This window comes from Pseudorasbora parva, chromosome 24 (genome assembly GCF_024679245.1).
Source record: "Pseudorasbora parva isolate DD20220531a chromosome 24, ASM2467924v1, whole genome shotgun sequence".
Taxonomy (NCBI): Eukaryota; Metazoa; Chordata; class Actinopteri; order Cypriniformes; family Gobionidae; genus Pseudorasbora; species Pseudorasbora parva.
The window spans coordinates 24,249,096-24,275,068 of NC_090195.1; the positions used below are offsets into that span (position 1 = coordinate 24,249,096).

The following is a 25,973-nucleotide window of genomic DNA, read 5'->3' on the forward strand; positions in this document are numbered from 1 at the left end:
CCAATGTGCAGCATCCACCTGGATGATGTGACGGCAGCCATATTGCGCCAGAACGCCAACCACACACCAGCTGATTGGTGGAGAGGAGACCGAGTGATTAAGCCAATCATTATATGGGGATTATTAGGAGGCCATGATGGACAGGGGCCAGTGGGCAAATTTGGCCAGGATGCCGGGGTTACACCCCTACTCTTTTATCGACGGACATCCTGGGATTTTAACGACCACAGAGAGTCGGGACCTCGGTTTAACGTCTCATCTGAAGGACGGTATCTCAGGGTAAAGTATCTCAGACCAATAGACTCTATGCACGATCACTTCCGCGTTTTGTCTCAGCCCGCCCATCTACTTCCGGTGCTGCGCCTGTGTGAAGAATTCGGTGGAGATGATGGCAAATTACACTCGCTGTTTACAAGAGCTTCCCGCGATTACCGTGAATGACGTTAATCGTATTGTGAGGCAGTCAGCTGTCACACCAAACAGTAAGAAGGAGAAGGGCTTTAAATTATATATTTCGAGTTACATCGACAACTTTGAGGGTGAGTATTCTCTCATTTCATGCTAAATCTGACTAGCGTCTCCGTTTCTGACCAGTCAGAGTCATACCGGTCTTTGTATTATTTATATAATTTAGTTAAACATCGTTTTACGTATATTGTTTTCCCTTATGCCTAAAGTGCTTTTTTGTGCAGTGTACATACAAATTGTTACTGACTAAGAATAATTTTTCAGTTTCCAGTAAGGATCAGTTCACAGGAGAGATCAGTGTGAGGGCGACATGTTTCAGGTCGATGAGGAAGTCAGAGAAGCCCCATAGATTGAGAGTAGGAAGACACAAAAGACAGCTGAACTATAAATGAAATGCATGTTTTAAACAGAAGTTGTTTGTGGGTTCTAAAGCTGTACAAAGACAGGCATAGTCAGTAAATGGGTTCATAAGTGCTTCAATTTAATGATAGTTTTTAATTACAGTAGGGGATATTTAGAATCTATTTACATATACCGTTAATTCCTAATCCTTGTTTTTGTTTAATTTAATTATATTTAATTATATTCACAGATTGCATTAAAGGACTCTCGTCCTGTAATACTGTCACAGAGCAGTTGTTCTTGTGTTGCTGGGACAGAGCTGTGCAACCACATTGTTGCACTACTCTACCAAACAGCCCACTACTCACAGCTTGGCATCAGTGCAGTTCCCCCAGTTCACAGCTGTACTGAAACGGAGCAGAGTTGGCACAAACCTAGAACAATGGTAATTTAAATTTAATTTGCTTATACAAATTATATAAAAACTGAACTACTGGAAATAAAATAAAGTCATAAATACAAAGAGCATTATTTAGGTAAATATTTGTGTGAATAAGTGCTGAGTTGACTGTTGAAAACTGTAATCTAGTAATTTCCAAATTTTGCTGTAATAATGATTTTCTTAATATTATGGCCCCTGTGTGTTTTTTAGGGAGTCAAGCCTGGTCCTGTCAATAGAATGGTGGTTCTGTCTGCAAGACCCAAAGAGAGGAAGCTTGCTGAGGGGTTAAGGTACAACACAAAAAATCTTCAAAGTAGTATTTTACTTTTTTTCTTTTTTTTACATGAATTTACACTTTAATAAGTGTAAACAATAAGTGAAATTGCTTTTTGTTTAAATATTTTATTATTACAGCAACTATATTATACTATTAGAATAAAGCATTGCAGATACCTATAAGGAGTATAAAACAACTAACATCTATTCATGTCAAATTCTCCAACTCATACTAAAGAAGATAAATATAAATTAAAACATTTAAAAAGTTGGAAACACTTTACAATAAGGTTTCATTAGTTCACATTAGTTATTGTATTAACTAACATGAACTAACCATGATCATTACATTTGTTGCTGTATTTGTTAATCTTTGTTAATGTTATTTAATAAAAATACAGCTATTCATGGTTTGTTTATGTTAGTTCACACTGCATTAACTAATGTTAACAAGATATGTTTAATGTTTAATGAAGTATTAGTAAATGTTGAAATTAACATTAACAAAGATAAATATATGCTTTATAAGTGCAGCATATTATTATGTCATGTTTACTAATGTAGTTAACTAATGTTAAATAAAATGAAACTTATTGAAAAGTGTTATCAAAAATGTTCAGTTTAAAATGAAAGATATAAAAGATTAGACTGACTAAAACTAAGAAAATTTACTTTTTGCTTAATACTTTTATTTTTTCATATCAGGAGTACCCTTTACAAGGGTGTCACCAGTGAGCTGCCTGACCTCTCAGTCCTACAAGTAGCAGAGGCATATAAGGACTTTGCCAGTGCTGTAGCCCCTTTGGTCTCCACTATCGGGATGTCGCGTGATGATCCTTTGGTGGATTCTGCCTTTGGCAAAGTTCAGTATGGAAGTGTGCTCTCATACCAGCAGCCAGCAGCAACAACACGCAATATTAATCACCATCAAGATGCCCCAACACCGCCACCTCTGCCACTAGTTGATTACAGCCTTGACACTTCTGTTTGTTTGTTTGTCCATAGTGAACATGGACAACCACACATGAGGTCACTAGCAGTAACTTTGGATATGGCACACAAGATAGAGCATGCCACCAAAGAACAGAGTGGATCGCTTGATTGGCACTCTGTCCGAAAGCCCCGGGTAACAGCATCACGTTTCAGGGAAGTTTGTCATGTGCGTGGCCAGAGCTCAGCTGAACATCTGGCTGAAAGAATCTGCAAGGGAACTCGCCAGACAGCAGACATGAAGAGAGGTCTTGAAATGGAATCTGCTGCAATTGAGGAATACTGTCTGCTGCGAGAAGTAAACTACCACCCTTGTGGATTCTTAATTCATCCCGATGCACCTTGGCTGGGGGCCTCTCCTGATGGGATTATTTTTGACCCTAAAGAGCAACATGTTTTTGGTCTTTTAGAAATCAAATGTCCAAATGTTAAAAGTTACGTGGACTGTCCTTACCTTAAATTTAACAATGGCACACCAGAGCTGAAACAACAACACGCATACTATTGGCAAGTTCAAGGACAAATGCTGATCACGGGAATGGACTGGTGTGATTTTGTCGTTTATGCACAGGATGACATGATGGTCCAGCGCATCTACAAAGACATCAAAATGTTTCAGAACATTCGAGAGAAAGCTGACCATTTCTTTTTTTACTTTTACCTGCCAAGATGCCTACAGATCTAAAAAAGAAAAGAAAAAAAGAATCATTTAATATTGTTTTAATGTATAATTTTTTATTTTTTATTTACAGATCACTGTACAGGAAATGTTTATCAAAGTTATTTCTATTTACATGTTTACATTCCTGCATTGCAGGCTACACTGTACAAAAGTTATTTCTATTTACATGTTTACATCCCTGCATTGCAGGCTACACTGTACAAAAGTTATTTCTATTTACATGTTTACATTCCTGCATTGCAGGCTACACTGTACAAAAGTTATTTCTATTTACATGTTTACATTCCTGCATTACAGGCTACACTGTACAAAAGTTATTTCTATTTACATGTTTACATCCCTGCATTGCAGGCTACACTGTACAAAAGTTATTTCTATTTACATGTTTACATTCCTGCATTGCAGGCTACACTGTACAAAAGTTATTTCTATTTATATGTTTACATTTGGATATAAATAAATCCAAATTTAATTCCCAACCAATGTTATCTCGTCTTTAATCCTTTGCCCATGCTTTTACTAAGGGGCCATTCTGGTAATTTACAAGGAGGCAAGCAACTGTGTACAGCTGGTTGATGCTCCCTGTGATGGAAAGAGGGATGACTGTGTCGAACAGCTTGTGTTGCTACACCCTGCGGATAAGACGCTCAACGTGGACCCTGAGCCGAGCTATGGACTGTGTCTCCCTTACCTCATCAGCCGACATCTGTTCCCGCTTCGACAGGTAAGCAGGTCTGTAGACTTTGCATGACACGCAGTCATCAACAAGAAAACCTTTGTCGACCATTATCGCCATTCCAGGTTTCAACAGAGACACAATCCCAGACTGCTTAAAAAGCTCTTTGTCACTGACAGAACCTGCATACAGGGATGACACAAAGGTGATTGTACCATGTGGTGCCATGCCGATTAATCCCTTGAAGGTGCAGTGGGACTTGTAAGTGGAGAAGACTTCACTTTGAAGCAGGAGAGAGGATGGAGTTTGGCAGCGCAGCTCTGTGCAGTCGATCACCACTTGAGTGTCTGGGTAGTCCTGGAACTCATTGGGTAGATGAGCCTGGACTTCCTCCTCTGACATCCAGATGCGGACAGACCCAAGAACGGTGTACAAAAAATTGGCCCAGGTTGTAATAATTTGGCTAACTGTGGACTGATGGATGTTGAATCTATGGGCCAGATCCCGCTGTGTTAGGCCAACTGAGAGGTGCACCATGAAGAAGAATTCATCAATGGGCTGCAGAGACTGACCCTGTAAAAATAACACTGTTTGCATATAATGTGTTGGCTAGGCTTCCACTAAAATGTAAAGTTAAGTTTTGTTCTTCTATTTCTTTATTTACCCATGCACTGCTTGTTGTTACAGGTTCACTCCTTACTGTAGTTGCTCTTGCTCTTGACACACGAATCATGTTGTGGGATGCAGGTTCAATGAGTTTCCAGAAAGTCATTAAATGACTGTAAGTCATAAACCTAAATGAGATGTAGGACATGTTTTAAATGTATATAAATCATAAAATCACAAACTAAAATTAGTTACTTGAAACATATGTAAGAATGATACCGTAAACTAGTGTTATATTTATTTATTTATTATATATATAATATAGGGGTTTAAATCGTACCTAGTGTAGAACCTTACATCATCATCGGAAGCAGCAAATCGCCCCAAACAAAACCTTTGATTGACCGACAACTCCTCCACCTGTCTCATTAGTCGATCCACCTCTTTACGGAGATCCTCAGTTTGAGTGAGTGCATTATCAACTGCCGCGGGTTCTGGAACTGAACATTAATCATGTTCCAGATGCTGAGCATCCATTGGCAGAGGATCCTCATCCACTTGAGTGTAATCCTCCCTTCTTTGCCATACCCTGGTGCGCCTTGGTTCAGCAACGGAGTAGCCGTTCCACTGAAATAAGGTTGGTACAGCTCCCTTCCTCAGCATGCGACGCGCTTTAGGTTTCGATGGCTCGATCAGGTCACCACTTATAAAGTGACGAATACAGACCCTTGTATGAGATGTGATGTTAAATCGCTCACGTCGAATACTGTGAATCCACTTTCTGCGTGTTTCTTCGTCCACAGGAAATGTGTGGAAACTCAGTACAGAGTTAAACTTTGAGGAGGCCACACATAACGGGACACAACAATGTTCAGCCGAACTACTGTCTTCACGCCGTTTATATTTAAACTTTTTGGAAGCCATTAGTAATGCTTAACTATACTATACTATACTATACTGTACTATTCTATTCTATTCTATTCTATTCTATTCTATTCTATTCTATTCTATACTATACTGTACTATTCTATACTATACTATACTATACTATACTATACTATACTATACTATAATATATGTGTGTGTGTGTGTGTGTGTGTGTGTGTGTGTGTGTGTGTGTGTGTGTGTGTGTGTGTAATATAACATAATACTTAAATTATAAATCGCTGTCAAACTAATTTTATGAATGAGTTTTGCCGGTAGTACACTTCGCTGTAGAATGTGCTATGCGGAAGTAAAGACGCGGTCTGAGATTCTACCGGAAATACGTAAGCAAAGTTCGTGCATAGAGTCTATTACAGAGGTTGTCTACTGTTGCCTAAGAAAAATTAAAACTTAAATGACACATTGTTAGGATGTCTGGCGGGGAGTGTTCTGCTCCAAGTTTACTTGTCACTTTTATTTTGTATAGTTGTTATAGTTTTGGCGCCACCTAGGGACAATTCTCTAGAAAAATAAGTGACCACATTTCACCAGTCAGCATCTCCTCAATCTTTGGATGCCATCCTTTGTTTCGTGTTTGTAAAAGCATCATCTGTAAGTTAATTCTTCATTATATAATGCTTGATTATACATATTTGCGATACGTTTGTTTAAGGCTTTGAGTTAATGCATTTTTTGTGATAGCCTTTAGCTATTAGCTTAGCCTTTGTCTGATATAGCACTCTGTGTGTTAATTTCAGTCTACTTTGGTAAAATAATTACTCTATATGCGTGAATATCTGTATTTGTTACTGTTTTCTTGGTCACCTGATGATCCCATTTATGTAAATTGATTACATTGAATTTATTTGGGACATTTACAGATAAGAGTTTCAGAACTACGTGAATCTTCTTTAGTCATTGGATAATTGTTCTAATATTGTTTATTTGCTGTTTATTTACAGTTTTACTCCTTATTCATAATGTACTTGGCATCTTATTAAACGGCAAAGACTAAGATGAATCCTGACTCGTCTGTACTTTATGGATGAAGTTTGGCTGGCTGTTAAATTGCATCTGTACATGCAAGGAGAACAGTACACATACCATTCTAGAAAATCGTAACTTTCCATTTCCCGTCGATCTTAGTACACGATGTATCTACAGAAGAGTCAAGTTTTAAATAGGAAAAATACTGAAAGTCTTTAGTCATTTTTAGATGCTAATGGTCTAATCCGATTCAGTGATGTATGCTAAGCTATGCTAAAACTGCTACCGCCAGATCCTGAGATCGGCTGAATGTATTCGAAAACGGTAAAACTCAATAGACCTTTTTCAGACTTCCGCATTTTTAACCGGAAGTTAGTTAAGGACGTGCAAAGACACTTCCTGTTGCCGTAGTAGTAGATAGCGGGAAATGCAAAAATGGATGAATCAATAAACAGGAGTTTTTGTTGTGTCCCGGGTTGTTCGTGTTGTACCCAAAAACAACCATAGCTGTCTTTTCACTCATTTCCGTCTGATCAAGCAACAAGAAATTTGTGGATTCATGCTGTTAGAAGAGAAGAAGTGCCGAATTTCTCTCTGAGTAAAGGCAGCACTTAACTTAAGTCTGTAGCAGACACTTTGCCAAGGAGGATTACTCCGGTGGAACAACCATCAGTCGCCTTAAAAGTGGTGTTGTCCCAAGCCTTTTCCCTTGGAACAATTTTACATTACCCCTCAAAAGGGAGTCTGTATTTTGAAAGGGTGAACAAACATCAGCTTGTCCCCTCCCAGGCGGATGACAACTGTGCAGCTGCTAAAATGGATCAGGATTATGTGACACACCCAAAAGGTAAGGTTTAAATAACGTCTAAACATTACAGTTGTGTTATAAATATAAAATGTACACATCATTTGCAAGTTGTCTTGCCATATTGACGCTTTTTATTGTTAGTCTTTGCAAAACAACATGCTTTAAGTGGTTTAAAATGTGATACATCAGCATCCTCTAATGGTATTTATGGTGTCTGCGAAATTTGTAGCCTTTATCCAGTTTATTTGTCTTGGTGGAGGAATTTGCGTCAAAAAAGGCTCAGAGAAAACACTCTGCGGTATACATTTTGCCGAGTATAAGCGCGAAGAGGAAGAATGCCTACGCTTCAGTGACGTATTTCCGTTTTTTGTGAAAAAGGTCTATTGTTTAACTCTAGGGCAGTTGGAAAATTAGCATATTTTCAAAAAAAGTGAAGTGTTCCTTTAACAAAGTATCTTACTATAGCCATGCAAAAAAAAAAAAAAAAAAAAAAATGACCTATTCTTAATTATATATACACCAAGATTTACCAATATTTCCAGATGTTATATGTAAGGTATTATAAGAATTATACAATAAGAATTTTTCTATGGGTTATGTACTTAAGGTAACATAAAAATTCTAGTGTTCTAAGGAATTCATTTATGCATTAAAAAAAATTCAAAAAAAAAATCAAAAAATGCACAGCTATCTAATTATTTGAAAACAAAGTATGTTGGACCTAAAAACAAGATTTTGACAGCAGTCACGTCTGTATTTTTTTCTATTAAAGATGAGAACAAAGCCTTGGGCATTAAGTTTCCTCTTTAGCAAAGTAAACCCACAATTTTCTCTGCAAAAACACAAAGATATTTGCAAAAAGTGCCTCTCGGGTAACCAGTCATAGACAATGAATAATACAGAGAGGTGATTAAAAACTAAGTAATTGCAGTGTCACATCTGAATGCAATTTCTAATATACTGTAAACCGCTAAATTGTACAACAAGTTGTAGCTGATACATAGTGATCGTCTTGCCGATGAGGAATTACATTAGAAGGCATAGAGCTGTGTAAGAATCTCTACTCATTTTTGTTGATCATAATTTAGTCCTTTGCCTTTTTGAAATGTATACCTTTATAGACAAAAATGACTTCACTTCCTTTAGTATGCATTAAAAGTCCCTCTGCTGACCTCTTCATATGTGTCCTGTGGGTTAAACATTCACTCATCTGATTCATACCTGAGAAGGGAATATAACGCAACAAATTCACAAAAAAATACTGATTTTAAACAAATTACAACATTTTAGTGATGTTCAAAACATCCAAAGTGAAATGATACCTTTGTAGTCTCTTTCTCAGATCTTTAATCTGTTCATTCTTTTTAGTGAGAATCTCCTTCATGTTGCGGTATGCAGCCGTCTGCTGAAATTTCTTTTCAAGTTCCTTAATCAGTAAATAAAGACAAAATGATTTATCAAACACATAAAAGCTACACTCATTTATAGACGTTTAAGTTCTTAAGATATTAAGGTTCGCTTTTTAAGATGTTTTTCTGCTATTGTACGTGAATCAAATTTCCCGTTTTCTGTATCTCATTTATACATGGAAATATATTAAATATGTATTTGTTTTTTGCTATGTGATTTCAGTGTAAATAGTCAGTTCAGAAAACAGATTTATGTCTGATAAGCGCTACAGCGCTGAATTAGAATTTGCAATATGCGCAGGTGGCCTTATTACCTTCTCAGCAAGGGAAAGTTGCTCCTGGACACGTAGAAGGTCATGTTTAGCGGATACTAGGCTGTCTTGCAGGCCTTTCTGAGAAGCAACATTGGCATTCAGGGTCTTTTCAAAGTCAGCCTGCATTGCTGCAACTGTGCCTTCCAGATTTGCAATCTCCTGAGCACACATTGCAATCTACCAACGCAAAAATGTCTGTAAATATTTTGTCAATTATACTGCTGTTTCTAAACTTTACAAAAAAAATATAAATGTACTTTTGACATAAAAAATAAAATAAAAAGCAGGCCATACCACAGAGTTTCCATGAAGCCAAATAGAAAGTCATTACAAAAATGGTGAGAAATATATTGCCAACAAAGGGAAATAATTGTGTTCACAGAGGCATTAAGAAATATTCAAACACAATCAAAATTTCTACTATGGGATCAAATCCATTACCATAAATATTTGCAAAACAAAGTATAGGTTTACCAATAATGAAGCAAAAGGCTTAATTGTAAACTTGGCTAGTGTGTGGTATATTTTATACCTTATGATCTCCTTGGCTTTTTTGAAGGTCTTTCAAAGCCCTCTCTGCTTTGGATTTGTCATCTAGTGCGCTCATGGCCTACAACACAATCGTTATAAAGGAATGAGAGAGATAATAATGTACCATAAAATGGTCCCCAAAACTATTTGGACACTTAAGCCAAAATTTTACATTTCTGAATTGCATGGTTTAAGATACAAAATATCAAACCAAGAGTTTTATTTATTTTTTTTGTTTTTTTTTTAAAGAAACATAGCACAAGCTCACTTTTAAAGCAAAACATTTCACACAAATGTGTCTGGTGCGTTTATAAAATAATATTGTTTAGGGTGCAAATACTTTCTGGGGCCACAGTATGCATCACATTTACCAATATACTAGGACATTCTGAGTTTTTATTGTTATTAATTTTATTATTATTATCACCATTTCTTTACCTGAGATTCCAAAGTTCTGAGTCTAGCTTTCAATTTGTCATTGTCTTCTTGTAGTCTGGAAATCTCCTAAAATTAAAAAGTGAAAGACCTTCTATGTTAGTGTTGATTTATATATAGTAAACGTGTGGGGTTTTTTTTTTTTTTTGTTGTTGTTTTTAATTACCTTCTGGAGTAGTTCAGAAACACCTCCTTCATTCAACGGTGCTAATTTTGGCTTACTGGACTCCTGATTTACCTGAAAGCACATAAAGCATGATGGTAGCTTACGATGAAGAAACATTCTTAAAATTTAGCACTGTCTGTTTATTTCGCCGTTTTAGGCTACCTTATGCTTAGGCTTCTTATGTTAAGAACCAGACATGCCAGGGATTCTTTTATTTCTGTGGCTATTAGGAATCTGAATTCACGTAGGTGATATCTTATGAATTGTTATTTTATTTTTATTTTAATTTTTTTTAGTAAATTTGTTATATTCCTGTCATTGTTTATTATGACATACTGTCCATGTATTGTATTGGTTTCTGTCATTGGTTCTGGTGAAGGAGTGTCTTCATTGTTGTGTTGATGTGTTTCCCGTGTTGTGTATAATGTTGTTGGCATCTGGTGGTGCTCTTATCCTGTTTTTTTGTTTTTTAGATATCCTGCTGCACACTAAATTTCCTTTCTAAAGATAAATAAAGTGAAACTTGAAACTTATTTACACATGAAAACAATTTTTATCAGAATTAGTATTGTGGTTTATTAGCTTTGAAGCCATTTGTAAACTCATCTAATGTACTTCTAAATTTTCTAAATAAACAATGCAACTCATGACCATGACAGAAACTACAGTTATATATGATCACAAGATATTAAAGATATTAAGGGAAGATATGTTTTGACTGTTTTCATTGGTGATCATCATCAGACTAGCAGGAAAAGCTGTACTTAAGAACATCACAAGCCATGACAATGTAGAAGAACAAAAAAGTGTATGTCAAACTTTAACCTGAAAAATGTGTGAATTTTGTGCAGGCTGCTACAAATTAAACAAAGTAATAACTGACTACACCTATAAGAGACAGATACTCCTGTCCAGACCTGCAATGAGCTCACCTTACTGTTGGGTTTGAAATCAGTCTTCTCAAACTCAGCTACTTGCTCCAGTAACTCTCTGATAAGATAAGAAATTAAAAGAGAAATGTAAGGATTCATTAGGAATATTAATTATCTTCTTCTATCTATCCTTTATAATTAATAAAGGAGTCAAACTAAGTCAACACAAGTGATTGGGGACTGGGGTTGACAAGCTCCAAAAAGACAAAAACTACTTAAAAAATTCTTTTGTCTAACTAAAGATTTTAAAAAACAACTAGAATAGTCTATTCTCTCCATTTAATAAATACAACTTATGAATACTTTAACATTTTGTAGGAAAATTAACATCATTATTATGAAAGAGTGACTGAAATTTATTTTTGGTAACTTGATCAAATGGTTTAATTCTAAGGTTCAAAGGAGGAAGAAAATACGATTGCTTTAGCTCAAAATACATAATGCATACACATAAATATTGATAAAATGTATAATGACTCTTTTAAATGTATGAAAAATATAAATTTAAGTTGTTATGTGTTGATGTAAGCCACAGAAAAGACACATCAATGACAAAAAGCAGTTGCACCTGCTCGGATTATCGGTTGTGGGTGGAGTCAAAGAAAGGAGAGAGATAAAGTGCCACTAAAAACAACACACTTGTTAGCTCTAAATGGAAAAATAAAGCCCCTTCTTCTCCTTCTGAAAACAGCTTGTGGTCTGTGAAGATTGCGGTGTACGCATGCAGATATGGGTGTTTTCCCTGTGTGAGGCCCATCCCTGATGTACCAAGGAGGGAGGATCATACAAACACATACAGCTGTTTATGTATGTAATGGAGACGAAACACACACAGCCACAAACACCAACACACTGCACAAGCAGTTACAGTTACTTACTGTTACAGAAAGCATAAAAATAAAACTGTTTACATGTGTGAATGCTGCTCAGCTCTCACAAATCTGTTTGTGGTCAAATTTAGTTCAGTATTGACCACACTACAGCGCATAATTTAAAAAGTACAAAAATGAAAATTAATATTCTACTCATCATCTACTTTCCGTTAAGTTTTTTTGATACTTCAATTATTTATTTATTCTCTTGTGGATTGGAAAATAAGACATTTAGCATAGTTTTTTTTTTTTTTTTTTTTTTTTACATACAATGCAAGTGGAAGGACTAGGGCTGTCAAGCTCAAAAAACAAATCATAAAAGTAGCCTATTCACTTATACACTATATTACAAGTCTTCTATAGTCAAACAATAGCTTTGTGTGAGGATTACAGTGTAGAAAAAAGCCAAATGGGTTTAAACAATATGATGGTAATGATGACTTAATTTTTGGTGAAATGTACTTTTAACAAGTGGTTCTAAACTTTATTCACTCAAAGCACCAACCACTCCTTGTTCCATATAAGATACGATATTTTATTTTGACAAAGCCACTTTTTCTCTTTCATAGATTCCCTCGACACTACATAGCGATGACGCAATGGGAACACCCTTGAGCCAATGCTGATTGTCTGAACCAGTATAGAATGAAGCTACTCTCTCTCTCTCTCTCTCTCTCTCTCTCTCTCTCTCTCACACTCACACTCACACTCACACTCACACTCACACACACACACACACACACACACACACACACACACACACACACACACACACACACACACACACACACACACACACACACACACACACACACAAAAGCATGTGTGCCACACTAATTCTCAGGTGGAATTTCTCCATGATTATTTATGCTCTGGTCCAGAGGCACACAATTTTTCAGCAATCTTCACTGTGAGATTTTTAAAGGCCCTGGAAGCAGACTTTCTCCACTCATCTGACTTCACCAAACTGGTTCTGTGGAGCAAGGTTATATGTGCATTCCACCAGTTGAGGACACGCTGGCCAGTCACCTATTGCCTTCTTCCATTCCGTCCAGGAAGTCCCAACCTCTTTTTCCTTCTGAGCCCTGTAGGACCACTTCCTCTTAGTCAAATCCTACATGGTAGCTGGCCAGGCAGGTATGGCGCATCATGCCATTCTTCAGGCCTACCAGGTCCTTAATTCTTTCCCCGCCAGCGTTTTTTTTTTTTTTTTAAAAGCTGCCAGTCACCGCCAGGGTTTTTGACAATTTTCACAATAATTGAATAGCCCATAGAATATTTTGTTTAATGAATATCTGAGCATGCAATATATCAAAAGAGCTGACCCTCTTCTTTTAAATAATACACGTTTTCAATCTTTTATTCTAGCTTCATGCATTCCTTTTTTATCAACACTTGAATATGGGTAAGTAAGCCTGTTGCAATAGTAATAAATCAGTGAATCGCACGATTAAAAAAGAGCTTGATAATTTTTCTGGCCGTGATAATTTCCATTTGCTTGCTTGTTTGTTTTCCTCGTCTCTCGCTGATTGCGCGTGCATCGTCCATTTGGGAAGGTGTTTATACTTGACGCAAAGACTGGTTGAGGAGATGTCATGCTTGGCCAGATTCGTCTGAAACTCGTGCTTCTTCGGTTGCGGACCTGGGATTTATCGGTTGTTTTGGAGATGCTATTGGAGCCTTCTTTTTAACCCTTGGAGCCTGACTGGATTCTGAATCTCAAGAATCTTTTATTAGCATTGGCCTCTCTCAAGTATGTGGGGGATCTGCAGGCTCTTTCTGTGAGTAGGCCTTGCATGGAGTTTGCATCGGGTCTTGTAAAGGTGTTTCTGCGACCCAGGCCTGGTTATGTTATGTCCCCAAAGTTTGGTCCACATCATTTCCCACTCACGTGGTAGTGATTTACCCTTTCTGTCCCACTCCTTTTTCCTTCACTGATGAGGAGAAACTTCATTTGCTTTGCTCTGTTCAGGCTTTAAAGGCCTATGTGGACTGTTCTGGCAGCGCCGAATGAACCTATGAAAGATAACTTATGCAACCCATGTTCGCTGAATAGGGAACGAGATGCTGTGTTTGCTGCAAAGCTTCATTTTGAAATTCCAATTTAAAATCATAAATAAATATACAAAGAAATTTAAAAAAGGAAAAATGTATTAATTAATTAATTATTCCATATTTATTTATTTATTTATTTCCATATACATTTATTTATTCTTTTATTTATTTATAAATTTATTCATTTCATTTTTTTTATTACCACATGTATTCCTTTCTACGTTTATTTATGCATTTATTTATTTACACATTTATTTATTTATGCATTTATTTCTTCCTACATTTTTTTGTGCATAGGGTAATGAGGAGGGCAGGGTTTACCTTAGACATAGCAATCGAGCTCAGAGTAGGCGAGAGTGAAGTACGAGAGTGAAACGTTGAGGCCACAGTGAAGCTTTGTGAAGCACAGTGAATCACGAGAGTGAAGCATTGAGGCCACAGTGACACCTTGTGGTGTGCAGAAATACAATAAATATAGCCTACTGATGTTGATACTGTCTGTGATGAAGGACTTGGATATGTATATGGCCAAAATCTTATATCACAGGTTAAGTCATATCACTAACTGTAGACTACTGTATTGTTAAATGTCAGGGGCTAACAAACATGAACAGCATCTTCAACAGATCTCATGATAGGGACTCTGAAATGGAAGCGCTTGATATTTTCTCACGGAAAGAAAGCAGCGCACATATAGGCTACAGTGAAGTCCACGCAAGTATATTGATCAATGCATTTGAAACGAGACTAGTATTGTCACGATACCAAAATTATGACTTCGATGCGATACCAGACTAAAATACCTTGATGGTAAAGGAAAGGATACCGATACCTTGATACCGATACTAAATCGATACAATGGTAAAAAAGAATTGTAAAACTAATTGAATATGACAACAGAACTTATTATTTATTGTTTTATTTTTTTACAAAAAATGTACTGGGCCAGCATGTTCCTGCCCTGGTTTTTGCCCATTTTGCCCTCCTCTTATTGCTATAATAACTATATGCCAGTGTGAAAATCCTTACAGAGATCACTTTATCAATCATGTTATCATTCACTAACCTTTCACTTCTGAACAGGTTGGGATGACAAAATCTTATTTCACGATATTACCCTTTTTGGTAACACTTTATTTTAAGGGTCCAGAATAATGCACTAGTTAAGCATTAATTAATGATTAACTTGTTCACAATTAAGCATTAGTTAAGCACAAACACACATAATTAATGAATAATTTAACATTAATTGTGCATGATCACAATTATGCACTAGTTAAGCATGGACACAATAGTAATAATTAATGATTAACTTAACATAATAGAAAGGGCATATTAGCCATTATTTACAACTTAATAAGCCATATATTTCTGTGCCATTCTGTTAAGTTAACTGAACAATAAGATAGTAGTTATGTTTAATTACTGCTGATTTTGCTATTATAAATGGCTAAAATAGTGTAATAAAGTAAATTTAACCCCCTATTCTAAAGTGAAAGTTTTATCCTCCTCAATTATGGCACTTATTGAGCGATATTCAAGTTTATTAAGCACAATAAGCCAATAATTAAGCCTAACTACCATTAATACAGTACTAATAAAGGCAATCTGACCCCCTATTCTAAAGTGAAAGTTTTATCCTCATTAATTATGGCACTTATTGAGAGATATTCACGTTTACTAACCAGAATAAGCCACTAATTAAGCCCAACTACCATTGATACAGTACTAATAAAGGCAATTTGACCCTCTATTCTAAAGATAAGTTCTTATTGTTTAGCAGTTATGTGTATTTTTATGTAGTGTGGTTCTACATGAATCTAATACATACAACATTAAAAGCAATAAACATTCTGTTGCAAACTCGGTTCAAAGGATTTACATTAAACAAAACTACACCTTAAAACCCTAAAATGAGTAAGATTTATGTTATCATTTAACCATTATTTATCATGTAATACTTCTTTTGCTTGCCATGGGACACAATGACTAGAAAGTACACCAAAACGCAACATAAATTCACAAAAGACACTAATTTAATTTGTTCGGTGTAATCCACATCTTTAGAATCCATACGAGGAACTTCTTTATCCAGCATTCTTCATCTTTCTCTTCAACAGCGACCGTAAACAAATCCCGCGCTCGTAAGGAATTCAAACATTGCGTTTTACAGCAGTGATATGAAATGCTCATTGGCTCTCGCCTGCTTCATCACAGATTGTGACACGCCGTGTTTTAGTTTTTTTGTTGTTTACAGTCTGTGGTGAATGAGAAAAGCACGCACCTTCAAATAGTGGAATTAAGTTTAAATTAAATAACTTAAATTGTTCTCTGTAACGTTACCTCATACAAAACTATATCGGCAGAAAGGACTGCGACTGCAACACATCGTCACTCGGATGCATACAAAAGGTGGGGGGAAAAAACATGGGCCCGAAAAATAGCCTATCATCAATTATGTTATTCCCCCGAACATGACCCCTTCTCTGCCAACTTTTTGAACATTTGGTTATAAGGTCATAACAGTATTTATTTATTTATTTTCATTAGTATAATTTTTTAAATAATGCATAGGCGTAAATACAAATGATCAGAAACAAATATACAGCCGAACCGCTTCAACACATTGTTTTTGATTTGTGTATTTTAAAGGGGGGGGTGAAACACTCAGTTTCAGTCAGTGTCATGTCAATCTTGAGTACCTATAGAGTAGCATTGCATCCTGCATATCTCCAAAAAGTCTTTATTTTTTTTATAATTATATAAGAAAGATGCGCTGTTCCGAGTCTTTCCGAAAAAAGCCGAGCGGGTGGGGGCGTGTCGTGTGAGGTGGAGCTAAATAATGACGTGTGCAGCAGCGCGCTGCTATTGTGTTGAGTCGAGTGCGTCATCCCTAACAGCGGGAAAAAAACTTTATTCAAAATAAAAATATGGCTTTTAATCAGATACAGCCATACATCTATGATCCGGAATCAGACCCAGAGGCTGCAGTTGAACAGGAGCAGCAGCAAAAACGACTAGAGCAGGACGTCTCTATTGGTAAGTTATACACTAACTATATAATATGCTTAGCGACTTGTGTTATTTACATATTTATACTTAAATTATATCGTCGTATTTTTGTCTTTGAAGGTGTACATGTGGGAAGTGCAGTTGTGCACGTGTGTTTGTGTTTACGCGTTGTTTGTGTAGACAGTAAGCGGACCGGTTTTGCACAGCAGGATTAGTTATTGTTTACATAGAAAGACACGGAATAGTAGCGCATTTGAATGAAGAAGCGCGCTTATTTAGTTCAACATATTTCCCCCCTCTTTGTGTATTGTTTTGGAGTGCTTTTACAATACACAAACATAAAGTTACACATATAGTGGCCAGCTAAACAAATGTACACGCACTACACATCGCATGCTCCATTGATCAATTAGCTATACGTGATCATGTTTGGGCTACTTGATGAGCATAGGCAAAAAACACAGACATTTGAAGCACTCTTACTCACAGCCTGCGGTTCTAACATTAGGACCTTTATCGTTGGGACTGCTCCATCCTTCAGCATTAGGCGATCGGGAAAATCCTGTGTCGAGCTGGGCCTTGTTTATGAAACAGTCGGCACCGAAATGCAGCGAACAGATATAAACATTCGCGCAACTCAGTTGCTGATCCGGAAAAGCAAATTACATCCACTGTTGCCTTAACGCGGGGTTTTGGGGAATCTGTGCAGGACTGTCTTGGTCTGGCAACCAAAAACGCACTTTTTTGGTGACATTGTTATGTGCACATCACCTGTTTAGCATCCTACAAGCCAGCGCTTTGATGGGCGTAGCCTGTTGCTTTCGCTCTCTCCCTCGCTCTCTCTCACGCGCTTCCGGTAGAATTGTCCGTAAGGCCCATACAAGGAAATTCCGCCCCCGTTAACGTCAAAGGGGACGCATGATCTCAAAAAACTTGCCGAAACTTATGACTAACCGGAAGTAGTATTTTTGACAAAGAAATACTCCCATCAAACGTCCACCTTAACTTTTGAAACTTTGTCTATGTTTAGTATGGGATTCCAAGTCTTTAACAGTGTAAAAAGATCAGTATGCATGAAACAGCATTTCACCCCCCCTTTAAGGAATCAAACGAATGGATTTAACTCATTACAACAATGACTTGCTGCCACCTGCTGTCTGTTTTAGTTTCATATTAAATGTATTAAACATAGCCTATCACTTCATTGATTCCATCATGCCATATTTTTGGATTAACGTGACATTCACACTTTTAATAATGTTGCCCCTGGTCATGAGTTTATGAAAGTAGGCTAACGACTACCACCGCAGAAAAACATGGTCTCGTTTCAAAAGCATTGATCGATATGCTTGCGTGGACACTATAGCCTATATGTGCGCTGCTTCCTTTCTGTGAGAAAAATAATAAATAAGTAAATAAATACATAAATATGGAAATTAATATATAAATAATTATTCATTTTATTTATTTTTTTAATTTTCTATGTTTATTTTAGTGGTGGGCCGTTATCGGCGTTAACACCTTCTGGTCTCTTTGAAGTCCGAAAAAAAAAAAGAGAGACTCTTATCGGGCAATAAAAAAAATAACGCCGTTAATCTATTCTTAAAGTTGGGTTGGGAGCTGAGTCTTTTTTTTTACGGTCTATGGTCTAGAGCAGCGGATCCCAAACTTTTTTACCTGCGCACCCCCTTCTATGTCCTGAACGGGTTGGCGCACCCCCAATACCCACTTCAAAAAAACACAACAAAAAACCAACAAAGCTTTGTTTTATCGCCATATAAAGACTCATGTTTAATCATGCGCAAATAACCAGAACATGAATGACAATAACAACATCAAAAAAGTTTCAATATAATGCAACAAAGCTACGCACAAGCTTCCACTTTTAAGAGGATGTGACAGACACAGGCTCAGTAACAGAAAGCACGGTTATTTTCAGCCGCATAAAAGAATTGCAGCAAAAGGCAGCTAGGCCTATTCAATGAATGTGGAGCTAGCATAATCATCATCATAACACAACGGTTATGGAAATTAGAACGACAGTAGATTTAATTACATTGCAATGAAGTTACAAACGATCCACAACATTAAAGAGAATAAGGTCAGAGATGGATAAAATAAACAAAAACAAGGATCAATCTGAAACTTTTCAAGTGTGACAATAAAATTAGCCTACACTCCACAACATAATAAATTAACAAAGAGATCAAACATAAAATGTTTCTCAATTCTCTGTCTCTTTTATCTCCAAATCCTCACTCTCTCTTGGTCCCTCTCCTCCTTTATCACTAACTTTTGTCAAGACACGTCCCACTTGACTGTTTCCCTGATTTCAGCCATATTTATAATATATATAATATGGAATAAGTGAAACGAGTTGGCACGCATAGAGATGTGACGGTGTGGAAATTCCCACCGGTTAATTAACGTGTGACACCAGTATCACCGACTGGGCTTTTAAATCACTAATTCTCTCTAACCAAAAGGAACATATGCACACGGCTGCTCCGGCATTAATAATGGAGCGGAGCAAAGCGAGTACTTTCAATGAATTCCTATGAAAGTTAAGCTTCCATATGCATGAACTGAAACCGCGCCAGTGCGCGCACACACCGTGAATGACTGCTCGTCAGTAAGTGCGCACTCTGTGCAGCCAAGCAGATTTTAGTTTCGGTTTTTGAATTAGCGCTGATTCAGGGGCGGGTTGCTTGAGCTGTGGGTTCATTAGCCTATTATTCCTAATGAAAAACACAACAACACACAATGACAAACTCACTTAAATAGGCACTTTTACATTTCACTTTGAAACCAAATTTTCCGCGATCATCTTCTCTTTTTTTTTTTATTGTATGGAAAATCTCATTAAAAAAAACAGACCGCCATTACATTTTTCCTCTCGCGCACCCCCTGGTGGCAGCTCGCGTACCCCTGGGGGTGCGCGCACCACACTTTGGGAATCCCTGGCGTTTCCCAACTGGGGTGCCGTCTGACTTGAGCAGGGTTGCCGTGTAAAAGGTGCACTTGCACCGCGGTTCATCTCACATCTGATGACGCATATTTAATATGGGTTGTAACCATAGACTGTAAAAAAGGTTGTAACTTGAAAATAATGCTTTGTGTATGTTTTTGTCGATGGATACACGTGCTGGCTTCTCAGTGATACATTACAACAACGATAATAAAAGAATAACGAGGGCAAAACGGCCTCTCTTTGTAAACTGTTCATGCATGCCGTATGTCAGAATATGACCAGTCATTTAGCCGTCATCAACCGCGTGTAGAGCCAATGAGAAATGAGAACAAATGAGAACTCTTGCACACTGTGAGAAGATCTGTCTCAAAGCGCGCAAACGTTGCACAGCGCACAAATATTGAGTTATCTTTCAAGTCTTGCGCTTGAACGGACAAACTCACACAGAAAGTATGTCAACATGTCTGTCTTGATGAGTATCCAAGCAGACAGTCTGAATATACCTTAAAGGGTTACTTCAGTGATTAGCATATGGCTTTGTATCAGTAGAAACCCTGGAGTATATTCAAATGATTGTGCTTTCCCTCATATCCCCCTGAGACAAGAGATTTATGCATTTAATTTCTGGAAAAATTCCTCCTATGATGCAAATTGACAATATTTGCACCATAGGATGAATGCCTGGCCAGAGGCTAAAGACTACAGCCAGCAGAGGGAGCTATTTCCTCATGTTTTGAACCCACGCATGGGGGAGATCACACTCAGCTTGCAGGGAGAGCTCAGCTGGCAGCTACAGGCACTCATTTAAACGGAGATATGGTGAGCAATGTAAGTCTTTTAACTTCTCAAATTAATTTCTATGAAAGTTAAGCTTGCAAAGGCATGAACTGAAACGCGCCAGACTGAACTCGCGTTGTGAATGTATGGCGCGAGTGTAGTCGCGATTACCTCAGCTCTCATCACTCCTGCAGTTAGTGCTCAGTGCTGTGATACTCGCACGGTGACTCACTCATTATATTGAACAGACACGTTCAGTTTTTAATTGTAGTGTCTTCTCTAACTCACAGTAATCAAGTGGGTGGCTTTGGGAATGGCCTCTCAGGGCAGCGAAGCATTGTGGGAATTGTAGTCTTTTATCCCCATGGGACGAAAATACATTTTCTGTCTTTTCTCAGTCGAGAAGGCACCAAATTAAAAAATAATTTCACATTTCTACTGCATTGATCCAGTTTAAATACAGATTCATCTTCCCAGCACTGAAGTACCCCTTGAAGAGAACTGTATAGACTCAAGAAAGACAACTCATATCCCTACATTGGGTCTTAAAGGGGCAGTAGTCTTTACTGCTGTCTGTCAAACAAAAGATAAGGAAGGACATCACTCATTGCTCTTGATTGAATAGCTTGTGTAAGTTTAATAAGGATTAATCTTTAATTTAAACAGTGAAATATGCAATTATTTTACCTTTGATTACTTTACTCAATTTCTCTACCTAAAAACTATGTTAGACCTACCTGAAACACCTGAAAAGCATTGTTTATTTTATTAGTATCTTTGCTCAATAGTATTAATTGTGCTGCTGCTTGTATTTAAGCTATTTGTTCTTATTTTCTTTATTTGACAGTAGTCCTTTTTTCCCTGAACATAGTAAATACAGAACCGTACCGAAACCGTGAACCTAAAACCATGATACAAACCGAACTGTGAGCAATCTTTACCATTACGACCCTAGCGTAACGTATATGAGAGGGTAGCACACACATTCTGAAAGCCTTCGGCAGAATTCAGATGAGCCATTTGAATCTAGATTCATCTAGATTAATTAAAAAAATAATATAGATTAATCTAGATATTAAAAAAATAATCTATGCCCACCTCTAGTTTATTTATTTGTTTATTTGTTTGTTTATTTTTGCTTTTCTTACATTTCTTTGTTAATTTATTTATGTATTTATTTATTTTTAATATTGGCAGCTTTGACATTCCATACTTCAAGAGTGAAACTATAACTTTCAGTTGACCTTTCAGCATGAGGCCCGGACCAGAGTATTAGGAAGGATGTGGTTATGACTCTGACAGTGGAGCAAGAGCACATGGGTCACAAATATGAGATCATGAGAGAAATTAAGCATATTGCCATCAATTTCTCATCCTAAGCCCCTCAAATTATTATATTTCAGTCTGGTGGTTAACATGATAAAGTTCATATTAGGTCATTAGGTCATATTAGGACATTAACAATTACAACATCAAGACAATTTTGTTAACAGTCAATTAATGAAGAACTATCCACTCCTTTATTATAAAACTATGACCAGGGCTGCATTTCCCGATAACGTTGTCTCTTAGCGCGCTACGAAGACTCTAAAGGTATAACTTAACTGAAGGTATACCATTTCTAGGTGTGTTCCCCGAACTATACCTTAGGAGGTTGCTTAAGGTATACCTTCTTAAGTGCGACGTAAGCGGGTGCTGTTCGTGGCGGCGGTGCTGAATTGGCTTCTATCGATGGCTCAAGAATCGATTATTTACTCTATGCAGGGGCCGTTTCACTGTGTTATGCGAAAAAATTATGTTCTTTATAAAAGAAACACTTCAGAAATAGTTGAACTTTCATTTATCATACAAAATTGCACCTAAATTTTACATAATTCTGAAATGAGTGCACGAACCAGGAATCTCATGCTCAACCACACCATGAGCATCACGCGTCATTTAAATTATTACAATATATTTTTCATAGTGTCTTGATTTAATCCACAACCAGGGATGATTGACCATGCAGCATCTGCATCACATTATTGTGTAAATAACTAATTTATATTATTAGATGGCCTACTCAATAAAAACGCAACACGCAAAACATATAATCAGCTGCTACTATATGGCGGAGAAAAAAGAAAGAAAGAGAAGAGCCGCCAGCAGCTGATTTTAGTAGCTGAGCTCCGTCCAGTTTGTCTCGACAAAGTTGATCCAACAAGATCTAAAAGCTGCTGAATTTGCTGTCGTGGTAGGCGAAATTTATTTTTAATAGCAGCTTCTGACATGGGAGCCAGGGACTAAAGTTTTCACATATGAAATAGTGCACATACACTAAATGGCTCCGCGGACAGAACCGTCTTTGATTTAGCACAATTATATTCGCTGCCTCGCTGCCAAAGTTTGACTAAACTCCCCTCCACAATCATTCCCTTTAAATAGGCTCCTAAGCCTTTCCTGTCTAATGGTTTGCCAGCTGATGTACCTTTGGATAATATCATTAAAAAGCTAACAACCATTGGTGTTTGTAATGAAATTTTATGACAAAGAAATTTATGAAATTTCGTATAACAATTTTAATCCTTGCATTAAAAAAAAAAAAAAAAAAAAAAAAAAAAAAAAACTATTCAACTAGCCTAATTGAACACTGGGTGTATATTACAACTTCGGAATTATATTCGGATAGACTGACATATAAAGAAGCTTTTTTTCACAGTGGTGGCCACTAGTGGAATTAACTTTTAATAGTGATAAGGTATAGCTAAGAGTGGTCCAGACCAACCTTACGAAAGTATGACTTAAAGAAGGTATTCTTAACTAAGTTCGTTTCGGGAAACACATATTAACGTTAAGGGATACCTTAAGGTATAACTTAAGAATGACGTAGAGTTAAGAAGGTTTCGGGAAATGCAGCCCAGGTGACTTTGTGAAGAACTAGGGTATTGAAGTGACTCAAGGATATCTCTTATCTTCTGCCCTTTTGTTTCTCTCCTTCACCTATAACTGTTTAGATCTAGTTCATCAGTATGCAGTTTCCGAGTTGATTTTCTTCACTGCCCTTCCACTCCTGGTACATACCACAAAAAATGTACTATACTTTGAGGTTTAACAAACTCTTGCTAGCTATAAGCCAGTTAACTCCTGAGCTTTTCCCTGTAGTTTCTGTAGTTCTTCTGCAAAAATGTGTAGTTTTAAGTTAGAGTTTCTCTGGCTTAAATAGAGTTTCTTTTGTTTTCTACCTGTTCTCAGTCTACACACTGTCTACTGCCTGGCTGATGCTTTTCAGGTCTTCTTATATTCTACATCTTCCTCAGGTTGGTGTCTTGATGGGTGGAATATCTTAATGACTTTTTAAGAAGGACTGCATATACCTTGTTATGTTTATACAATTATTTTATTATGCGAGAAGAAAAATAATTTGACTATACTTTTATACATTCTATTGTCGGATGGTTTGCTTCTCGTCAAAAAAGTTGCAAAAAAATGGAAGTAGCGACAAATTGTTTCTTCCTTTTCTCACCTGTTCTCCAGCTCAGAAATGTCTGTTTGCAGTCTTAGATAGAATTTCTCCGCATGAGAAAAGAGTTGTCGCAGCAGAAGCACATTAGTGTGAGCTGTGTTTATGAGTTCCATCTCCACTTCTCCACGCACCAGCACCTGCAGCCCGTCAAGCATGTCAGACACCTCGTCCACCGTATAAGTCTCCTCTATGAGCCTTTATTATGGAGGTAAAGAGTAATAAAAATAAAATAAAGGAAAATAAAGTTATGTAAATACACCAACAGCATAGGCTTGCATTCTCTCACCTACTGTCCTTCAAGTCTTGGAAACAGGAGTCAATTGTCTTCAGTCTCAAGGCTCGTTTAGAGCGGGCAAAACGCATGTAGTTTATAACCTCATTCTGATGATGCTCATTAAACCCAAAATCAGCCTTTAGGGAAAGCCACAGAATATTATTATTTAATGTCAAACAGCTTTACAGACAAACATTGTAGCAGAAAACTTAATACAGAGAAACAGCGCCTTCTTCTGGCTGAAAACGAACACTAACCCACTGTAGTCATAAGATTAGGCTAGATCGTTGTACAAGTCACACAGTTTTGAAACTGATTTACAATATCTGGTTTAAATATGTATACAATTAACACGCAACTGTTTATATATTGTATGTGATAAATTTGATTTGATGTAATATGTTGTCATGTTTATGTGATAAATAGTGGGATTTTCCAATATATTCAGACATTTTAAGCATAGAAAATTGTATTGTTTGTCTGTAATTGTCTCTTATTACAAGAGTCTTTAACACTTTTACTGGTTAATTATATCAATAATGACATTAACTTACAGGGCAGTGATCTGCTTGATCTGGCCATAACGTAAACCCCTTGGCACAAATTACACTGATTTCTGAAAAGCTTACGATTTGCTATTTCTTATAATAAAGACAAAAATATCAGTATTATGTTACACTGAACTCACATTGCTATTTAATGGTAAAGTTATCAATGGCATGAAAATATTACAACCTAGCTTACTTAACATTATGTCATCTTATAGATTCGGCTAGTATTCACTCTTAAACTGCTTATTTTAGAGATCAGTTTATTGCGCAGAAATAACGTGTATTTTAACAAACTAGTAAAATGTAGCCACACAAATGATTTATTATCTAGATTTCCATCAGCTTAGCAAATGTTAGCTGGCTAAGCTACTTACCATTACAGCAGGGCGATGCGGAGTTTTATCGTGACAATGAGTGAAAATGGGCAACTCTAGAATTAAATATAGTGCATTAACACTAGACTCGAGCATCAAAGAAAGTTTCGTTAAAATAAAGTGGGAATGATGTCTACGACTGAAAGATTTGCAATGAAAGGTAGCGAGAAGAGCACTGTTGTGTTTTTTGGTTGCGCTTGGAAACGGAACAGCGTCACTGTGTTACTAGTCACACTAGGACAACAGAGGGCGGCGCACGTAGATATCATATACGTAGACACTCCATGATGTGCTGGAGCGTGATCCAGCGTCGCCGCCATATTGGTTGGGTCTCTCCACTCAACGCTAGCATTCAGAGTCAATGGAGAGCGAATTATGCCCGTATTTTATGCAGTTACGGTTGCAATAACGCAATATTGATACCAGATCGCATGGGATTACATTTCACAACAAGTAAGATTGAACAATAATTTAGGTTATTTTACAATTTATACATCATTATCATTTCATGCTTGCGTCATTTGTGATGTCTGTAGGCCTATTTCACAAAGTAAGGCTGCAACACATCTCAAAATTAACTACCCTGGAGTTACAGAG

General features: G+C 37.0%; 2 protein-coding genes across 3 annotated transcripts; one reads left to right on the forward strand and one right to left on the reverse strand.

The window, feature by feature from the left end:
* Positions 1-3,305, forward strand: LOC137063638 (uncharacterized). The gene is made up of 3 exons (XM_067434891.1): positions 1-1,255; positions 1,463-1,542; positions 2,234-3,305. The coding sequence occupies exons 1-3, from the start codon at positions 1,253-1,255 to the stop codon at positions 3,201-3,203; spliced, it is 1,053 nt and encodes a 350-aa protein (XP_067290992.1). The 5' UTR covers positions 1-1,252; the 3' UTR covers positions 3,204-3,305.
* Positions 3,306-5,404: 2,099 nt separating this feature from the next.
* lztfl1 (leucine zipper transcription factor-like 1) lies at positions 5,405-25,603 on the reverse strand. 2 transcript variants are annotated; one of them, XM_067434893.1, is made up of 10 exons: positions 25,377-25,603; positions 24,464-24,588; positions 24,178-24,372; positions 10,989-11,046; positions 10,057-10,128; positions 9,894-9,959; positions 9,457-9,534; positions 8,925-9,083; positions 8,524-8,627; positions 5,405-8,422 (listed from the first exon to the last, which is right to left on the reverse strand). In XM_067434893.1, exons 1-10 carry the CDS (start codon positions 25,470-25,472, stop codon positions 8,404-8,406), a joined length of 972 nt encoding a protein of 323 aa, XP_067290994.1. In that variant the 5' UTR covers positions 25,473-25,603; the 3' UTR covers positions 5,405-8,403. The 2 variants fall into 2 exon arrangements, with proteins under 2 accessions (XP_067290994.1, XP_067290993.1); XM_067434892.1 differs by having other exon boundaries at positions 8,925-9,101.
* Positions 25,604-25,973: the final 370 nt, after the last annotated feature.